General features: G+C 42.6%; 1 protein-coding gene across 1 annotated transcript in view; it reads right to left on the reverse strand.

Annotated features, from left to right (window-relative positions):
- Positions 1-6,356: 6,356 nt before the first annotated feature.
- The window catches only part of LOC109899829 (storkhead-box protein 1), a 48,783-nt gene continuing 45,874 nt past the window's right edge, over positions 6,357-9,265 (reverse strand). The window contains exons 3-4 of the mRNA XM_020495404.2: positions 8,109-9,265; positions 6,357-7,176 (exon numbers count right to left, since the gene is read on the reverse strand). The exon at positions 8,109-9,265 is cut by the window's right edge and continues 1,688 nt beyond it. Coding sequence (XP_020350993.1) covers positions 7,023-7,176; positions 8,109-9,265 — 1,311 coding nt within the window. The 3' untranslated portion in view covers positions 6,357-7,022. The remainder of the gene's footprint in view (positions 7,177-8,108) is intronic.

Here is a 9,265-nt window from a genome sequence, read left to right on the forward strand (position 1 = left end):
TCAACGGTTTCTTGTCTGATTCCTGATTCTGTCATTTTGATATATAAATATAACACTTTGAAATGACACCCACAGACTTTCCATTTACATATTGACTCAGTTTGGGATGCCCTAAAAATACAATAGTGGGCCAATGTTTATTTTTTATGTTCATGATTGCATCCGTGTCATTTGAAAACTACCACTTACAACTATTTGATGTGATAATGTTTTCGCCTCCTCCCCAAGCATCAGCTCATTTGGTCTTGATTTTTCAGACACATGCCTACATTTGAGTCCACTTGGGGGCAGCCTTACATAAAGTAAAGTAACACTCCAGTGAAAATCTCATTTTTTTTAAAGCTCATATTCTGTTTTCTCATTTTCAAATAATGTTCTGAACTCGTCCCTTGTAGTTGTGGCCAAAGTATAAATTAGAGCAAATACTCAACCATCTAAAACTTATTTTTGAAAGAAAAAAACGTTTTTAAATGCTTGAAATTTGTTTCTAGCATTCATGACTAGCTAGTAGCTAGCTAACAACAAAAATAACAAAGCAATGGACAGAAATGACTCACGCTTGTAAAATAATCATTCTGCATTTACTTCTGTTGTAGTTAAATGCTCTAGTAGTTCCATCATGTGTTTCTGAATCCATCTATACTGACTACAGGCATTAGAAAGTGGTACTTACTGTTGTCTCGTTTTGTAGGCTAAGAATGGCCTAAAACTTTGCATCGTCTAATTCATGAAAACGTGGTCATATAAGATATATATTACAATGTATACGTGTTTCCGAGGGAATTAACTTACCATATGCCGGTTTTCAACGTATTTGATGGCCAAGAAGTACGAATCAGAAAAGTTACTTAACTACTGAATGAACTATATCTTCCACCAGCTGTGTATGTCCCACTTTCAACACCTTGCCAGTCTACAAAAAAATCACAAAAAGGCATTTTCAAAAAGCACTGTTAGTAAAACCACAAAGTAATCTAATATAAAACAAATCAAACATCCTGTAAGTCCTCAACTCAAACAGGCAGGAGTCACAAGCACGCTAATGAGGCTGCAGGATGTCTTACTGCAGCCTCATTAGCGTCAAATATTTTGATAAAAGGCAATCTGGTATGAGCAAATCAGTACACAAATATAATTTCAGAAAGGCAAGCATGGAGTTTGTAGCTAATTTGAATAACCAAGTGTATGCACGTCTCATTGTCTGAGCTGTATTTGCTCAAACCACTCTGTTATTTCCCCACAGGCCAAGGGGCACAGAAAACCTGCTTTTAACGTCGTTAATTATTTTTTTTGGAAGGACATCTATTAAATCCATATTGTTAGATATTTTTGGTAAATATTTCATTGAAATCTGGAACACAGGGAAGATACTTTAAGATCCACCTTAAAATGTGAAGGTAATTTCTGATTGGGCTGACAATATGCAGCATTTACCTTGAATGCATTCCCCCGAATGCGGGAAAATTGCCTTTAAATTTCAATTGCTTTAATGCATGGATCTTCCGCCATTCTTCTGCTATAGGTTACAGATTTAATAATTCAAGAAAATGATAGCCTTTCCTTGTAGTTGTAGTTAGGGCTGTGGCAGCATGACATTTTGTCAGCCGGTTATTGTTATGCAAAATACTGCCGGTCACATGGTTAGGCTAATTAACATAAACACATTTAGTATCAAATTTGATTTGTCACATACACATGGTTAGCAGATGTTAATGCGAGTGTAGCGAAATGTTTGTCCTTCTAGTTCCGACAATGCAGTAATATCCAAGGAGTAATCTAAACCTAATAATTTCACAATAACTACCTTATACACACAAGTGTAAAGGAATGAATAAGAATATGTACATAAAAAAATATATGAATGAGTGATGGTATAGAACGGCATAGGCAAGATGCAGTAGATGGTATCGAGTACAGTACATACATATGAGATGAGTAATGTAGGGTATGTAAACATTATATGAAGTGGCATTCTTTAAAGTGGCTAGTGATACATTTATTACATACATTTTCCATTATTAAAGTGGCTGGAGTGAGTCAGTATGTTGGCAGCAGCCACTCAATGTTAGTGATGGCTGTTTAACAGTCTGATGGCACTGCTTTGATGCACCTGTACTGACCTCGCCTTCTGGATGATAGCGGGGTGAACAGGCAGTGGCTCGGGTGGTTGTTGTCCTTGATGATCTTTTTGGCCTTCCTGTGACATCGGGTGGTGTAGGTGTCCTAGAGGGCAGGTAGTTTGCCCCCGGTGATGCGTTGTGCAGACCTCACTACCCTCTGGAGAGCCTTACCGTTATGGGCAGAGCAGTTGCCGTACCAGGCGGTGATACAGCCCGACAGGATGCTCTCGATTGTGCGTCTGTAAAAGTTTGTGAGTGTTTTTGGTGACAAGCCGAATTTCTTCAGCCTCCTGAGGATCCTTCTTCACCACGCTGACTGTGTGGGTGGACCCTTTCAGTTTGTCCGTGATGTGTACGCCGAGGAACTTAAAACTTTCTACCCTCTCCACTACTGTCCCATCGATGTGGATAAGGGGGTGCTCCCTCTGCTGTTTCCTGAAGTCCACCATCATCTCCTTTGTTTTGTTGACGTTGAGTGTGAGGTTATTTTCCTGACACCACACTCCGAGGGCCCTCACCTCCTCCATGTAGGCCGTCTCATTGTTGTTGGTAATCAAGCCTACCACTGTAGTGTCGTCCGCAAACTTGAAAATGATTGAGTTGGAGGCGTGCATGGCCACGCAGTCGTGGGTGAAGAGGGAGAACAGGAGAGAGCTGAGAACGCAACCTTGTGGGGCCCCATTGTTCAGCGGGGTGGAGATGTTGTTACCTACCCTCACCACCTGGGGGCGGCCCGTCAGGAAGTCCAGTACCCAGTTGCACAGGGCGGGGTCGAGACCCAGGGTCTCGAGCTTGATGACGAGTTTGGAGGGTACTATGGTGTTGAATGCTGAGCTGTAGTCGATGAACAGCATTCTCACTTAGGTATTCCTCTTGTTCAGATGGGATAGAGCAGTGTGCAGTGTGATTGCGTCATCTGTGGACCTATTGGGGCGGTAAGCAAATTGTAGTGGGTCTAGGGTGTAGGTGGAGGTGATATGGTCCTTGACTAGTCTCTCAAAGCACTTCATGATGATGGAAGTGAGTGCTACGGGGTGATAGTCATTTAGTTCAGTTACCTTAGTATCTCCAGGCCTCCACGCATACAAGCTGCATACAAGCCGCTGATGCACGCTTTTGCTAAATCTATATTTAATTAAGTATAATAAATCAATTGAATATACACAATAAATCCATTATTTATTTTAGTCAGGTCTAAAGAAACCTGATATGAAGAAAATATATTTAAGAACAGAATGGTTGGCCTACTGTATGTTATCTGGCTATGTTACATGCCATAGACTGTAGGCTTGTTGGCTTAGCTGAAACTTATGCTTATAAGTCATGCCATTGTTTTATATTATAGGATTTTATAGTAGGAAGAATATTTTGAACTAAACTGAATAAAATACTAAGGATATTTTTCCCATTACGGAGTGGGTGTGTATATGAAGCGTCTTTGAAGCAGGTCCTCCCTATATGATAGATTTAGAGATATTTGGCAACTTAATTTGTGAATAATACAAACCTTAGAATGTCTTAGAAATCAACACATATAAGGCCTGCATGATGCTATTATCGGCTATTCCAAATTTGAGAAAGTAGAAAAAAAGCTTGCAGTCTGTTCCTTGCCTCAAGCTGCACAGCTATTCTCTCATCAATTGATCATATTGTCACCCATCAGACTATTCTCAATTAATCTTGTCTTTACTAATATGTACAATGTGTTTAGATTTAGAATGAGCCATTATCAGGTGGGCAGGAACAAGTGCAGGAGAAAAAAATACATGTTATCTGTATGCACGCAAATAGTGAATGGAGGCCGCGCACTTTCCCACCTGTCTTGTTCAATGATACGTCTTCGGTTTTATAGCTGAGCATGTGCGTAATATGAGCAGCTGAGAAATAAATACTATACCACTTATTTCACTCCACGCATCAACCACTGTTTGATGAGCATTCTCTCGCTGCGCGACGGGTGATATTCCGCCCAAACTCTGTATGCCATGTTCTCACCAAACCTGTTCATGCAGCTACCCAGTGCTTAATGTTGTACTATGCAGAAATCGCTCCACCATTTCCGGGTTACCAAACTCTAATAGTACACCTGTTGGAGCGAACCATTGAGGAAAGCTCAGCATTACATGTAGATAGGTTTGGCTGCTAGGCTGAAGTAGCAAGGACATGCATATTAAGAGAAGATGATACCCAGGCCATATGACACCCAGACCATACTCTATTTTTGAAAGAATACATTAACCAAGACCATACGTGCATTCATGACAGCTGAACGTGCTATGGTCAGCAGAATACAGTAAGAAAGATGTAGGCAAGATAGCTGATGACTAACACGTAAAACATAAGCATGCAATACATACATTATTTTTAGAACATGGAAAGAGTTCTGCCATCGTTATAACCAAAAGCAGATATGAGCGTTAGTGGGCGTAAACAAGCAAAGAACTCAGAATAGGAATTTAATGGTGGCAGACGAACTAAGGGGGAGTAACTTTATTTACATTTGTGATGTACACAAATACTATGTATGTATAAAAGCAGAGCCAGTGCTAAGAAGGGGCGGCTATTCCGCGGACCAGCACGGCTCTTAATAACGTGTATTAAAGTCTACATTGAATTCACAAAGTTCTTCTGAGAGTATTATATTTCTGAAACAATTATCCACGACACACCTCATTTCAATTTAAGTGACAAAATAAGATAGTATAGTGTAGATAATCATTGTACCAGCTAAAATATATTTTCCATAACCAAACCCTTACGAAAAACGATTGCAGTCAGAGTGCAGTAATAACTGCAGTGTGCTGCAAATACTGCATCCAAAATAACACCGTTTTTTTACTGCATTAATTTTGCAGTTAGATTGCAGTATTTAGAACAGATCTACCGCTTCTTAAACTTTATTTCAAGTCGAATGATAGATCTATAACTCAAATTGCTATGTGGATTTGGTCGGTTAGCCCAAAAAGTTACATATTGCCATATTGGGAAACCGAGTGAAATCTGTTCGGGAACATGGTTTCACAACAAAACATATTTCAATAAACTGTTGACAGCCCTTCTGTGCGCTCGAGAAATACATAAAGGAGAGATGGGAAACGAATTGTGGTGAGAAATGATGTAGGCTATAGCTAAAGGTGTGCCACCCAATTAATTATACAAATATAAAAATTCCCTATCAGAAGGCTATTCAAAATCGCTCGTGGATATAACATTTGGACCGTAGCATACGGTAACCAGTCCATCCATTATGCATAATCATACAGTCCACACTCAAAGGAGATTACTCGAATTTGTTTAATTTTGAAGTATAGCCTAGACTAATTATGTACTAAAGACATATTACATCGGTTTTGTTTTATGTTTTTCTGTCATGCATAATATGCGGTAGGCTATGTATTGTATAACGGCACAATCATCATTTTAATTCCGTTTTTTATCGGGCTTAGGCTCAAAAGCATATGCATAAACTCTAATATGAATATAGGCGTTTTTAATGAATCATCACTTTAGAAAGCTGTCCATTTCATTGTTAGTCTTTGAAACAGCATTTACAATGACCATGTTTTACACTCAGTTTCAACCGGCTGTTGAACTTCTTTTTTCAAATTGATCACCAGTGAGGTGAGTTTAAAAAGCATGATACCGTTTTGATGTGTTTGATGTGATTTTCGATTGCAGTTACATTGATGTCAGAGTGGTTAGAGGGACAATAGACCCCTTAGAACCAGGCCATTAGAACCTTTACTACCAAAGCATGTCCACAGTGCATAACAAGAAATTACCATGACTCAACAGTCACATGGAATTTGACTGTGGTCATGACTCATGACTGGTGGTGTGGTGGTAATATTGCCACCACAACAGCCCTCTAGCCTTCACATAACACTAAACCACCTCCCATTCCGCCACCCATTCCACACTCCTAACGCTAGCTCCCCCAGAGACGGGGTGACATGGTTGGGGTTTCTCTTCCATGTACACCTCTTCACTGGAGCCTCCACCAACACCCAATGCTTAGCTTATCAGCTGTTTGCCAGGTTCAGGTCTTTCCTGAGTGATGTGAATTAACTTTTTTGCCTTTCACTGGAATTCCTCTTGTAAATCTAGTCATTTCAGGTGAAAGGTTAGGTAGTAGTAAAGTCACCTAATTTTCTTGTGAGTGTACATGTGTCATCCAATTTCTTTAAAAAATAAGTTTTATGATAGAAGATATGATCCACACATTCAGCGAGGAGGTGGCTTGTGGTGCATAAAGATTTATTTGTGTTACACATGGCGACAAGGAAAGAGGTGTGAAAATGAAGATGCAGGTTAAAGATCCAGTACTGAGTTATTTTGTCATCATTTTAGGCCAAGTTGAATGTAGTGAAAAACAATAGCAACTCAGAGTACAACCTGTTACTTCAACCCCACCAATCAATTGATCATGCATTTAACGTAGCCGATTCACCAGTCATTAGCCGAATACGTCTCTCAGGATATTCCTGTTAAATGTTATATACAGAATGGGAAAAGTAGACTATACATCTGTACAAAGACCTCCATTGGGGTAGGTTTGGAGTTGAGCACCCATAAATTGCTGCTATAGACTGTAGCCCTGGAGGACAGGATATATAACCAGGCTAGACAATGAGGAAAGGTTAGAGGTTCACAGCAGATTTATGACAGCAGTGAAACAAATAGATGCTGTAAGTCCATAAAGACTGGGGTTGTGTACCCCATATCTGATAGCACAGTGTTCCTACTTCCCATGCTTTTTGGTAGTAGAAAAGAGGGAGCTGCATCAGAGGACTCATGGGCCCTAACACAGAGCTGCATCAGGGAGATCATAGTCCCTCACACAGAGCTGCATCGGGGAGCTCATGATCCCTCGCACGGAGCTGCATCAGGGGGCCTATGGTCTCATACGTTCATGACGGGTGTGAGCTGTAGCAGAGAGCTCTGTGGTCGCATGGCTGAGCTCTTGGAGTGCAGTTTCTCCAGGTTCTGTAGGAAACCTTGCCTATTTAGACTCTCCAGAATCCCTGTGTTGTTAGTTGCCAGACAAACACGGGTCCTGTAGGGAGAAACATAGAAGAACAGGGTGTAAATGCATGGATGGACACTTTTGTGCACATGAACACAAACTGGTCTGTGGGGATTGGAGAGATTAACCATATCAGTTGGATAGAAATACAATATGCAATACACCGTTAGTCACACACACTAACTATACTGTGAAATCCAAGTGAAAACAACTCTGCTCTTCACCACAAAAGGGGAAAAGCCAAGTACTTATAAAGTTAATGGAAAAACTTTTGACCTTTTCCCCTTTCTTTGTTTTAATCATGAGGGTGTACCCATTCCAAAGTAATTATATTAATCACTATAATCATTCCCCTCTGTCTAAATACTGCCTGGTGTAATTGGCTATGGGGTGTTTGTTCAGCTTCATCTCCATTGACATGAAAAGGGAAGAGAGAGAAGGCACACCACCGACCAGGGCCATGGGTGATCTAACTACTCCCAGCCGTAGCTTATTTTCTGCATCTCCACATTCCTCCACCCTCCCTGGGCCAGCACTATAGGCTCTATGGCCTCTACCTCAGCCAAAGAGAGAGGCTAGGGTTACAGCTGGAGATAGAGGTCGAGGCCGCAGGCGAGAAGACAAATAAACAGGGGATTTAAGGGCCAAGTGCCTCTGTTATGTTTTCTGGTTGACTGGGACCTCACACAGGAGAGGATGTGAGGAGGATAGGTACTGCTGCCTAGAGGAGTTCCACTGAGATAGCACTACAAATGAAGGCCATTCCTGGGGCATAGTCCTTTAAAATAGACTAATACTGATGAATATCATGGTCATTTAATAATATCTAGCTGGTGCCAAATTGTCACAATCACTCCACAAAATATAATGAAACCCTTTGTGAAAAGTGGTATAACTGCAATCCATAAAAAAAATGTGACGATGATGATCATCAACATTTTAATACAAAGAAATAAACTCACCGTGGCGAGTCTATCCCGCTGTCTCCTGTGTTGCTCTGACGCTCCCCCGCCTCCCCCATTATCTCTCCCCGACCAGCTCCACTGGGCATGCCCAGACTGGCACTTGAGGTCTGAGGGCCTCCTCTCTCCCCCAGGGTCTCAAAGCCGCCCTTTTCCTCCTCCTCCTCTACTCCACACCCCCAGTGAGATGACTCCCTGTCCCCCTCGTCTGCTGATTTATGGAGGGTCTCAGCATCCGAGTCCACCTCGCTGGTCTGGCAGTAGTCAAAGATGCTGCTGTCTGCCGCCTCAGGTGGCTCTAAACCCTCTGGAGCTTCCAGGGAGAGGCTGGCGTCCTGTCTTCGCTCCCCCGGGATTGGAGCTCTTCGTCTGGGGACGGGATCACTGTGGATTCCTGGGGACGTGTGGCTGCGGTGGTTATGGGTAGAGCCGCTGACCCTGAACCACCTCTCCTCTTCCTGTCTTTGGGGGCTGTGGGGGGACATAGGGGGGTCTTGGTGGATAGTGGAAGAGTGTTCCCCCGGAAAAGTGCTGTTCCAGTCTGCTTGGAGGGAATGGGGGTTGGAACAGTGGGGTTGGGGCTCGTGGTAAGGGGAGTGAGGTTGGTTGTGGTAGTGGGTGATAGTGTCTTGGTATATGGTCTTAGGATCGTGGTAGAGGGATTGAGAGTCACGATAATGAGACAGGTGTGTTTGATAGACCTCTCTGTTGTCAATGACTCCCTCCTCACTCAGATACAGAGAACTACAGGCATCCTCATCTTCTTCCTCTGCTCTCTGGTAAAACCTGTGATCATCTTCTATAAACTCATCACTCTCTATCATAAAGCCATTACTCTCCACTGCTAACCCATCACTGGCCCTTTGCCCATGGCCTGGACTCCTGTGGGCTCTACTGACACCACTGCTGTGTACCAGCCCATGTTGTTTGGGGGTGGTACTGCAGGCCTGTTGGTGTGAGGAGAGCAGGTCAGGCCTGTGGGTTAGGTCTCCCTTTGTGCCTGTGTGTTTGAAGGAGTGCCTGCGATGCACAGCAGGCTTTGGCCAAGGCATGGCCTGGTCGTACGGGTGGGCAGGGACTGAGTCATAGGGGTGGGTACTAGGGAGGTTGGCATCAGAGTCCAGGGTTTGGATTGTTACTGCTGGGTGTCTATGGTC

The sequence above is a fragment of the Oncorhynchus kisutch genome, linkage group LG11, assembly GCF_002021735.2.
Source record: "Oncorhynchus kisutch isolate 150728-3 linkage group LG11, Okis_V2, whole genome shotgun sequence".
In the NCBI taxonomy this organism is placed as follows: Eukaryota; Metazoa; Chordata; class Actinopteri; order Salmoniformes; family Salmonidae; genus Oncorhynchus; species Oncorhynchus kisutch.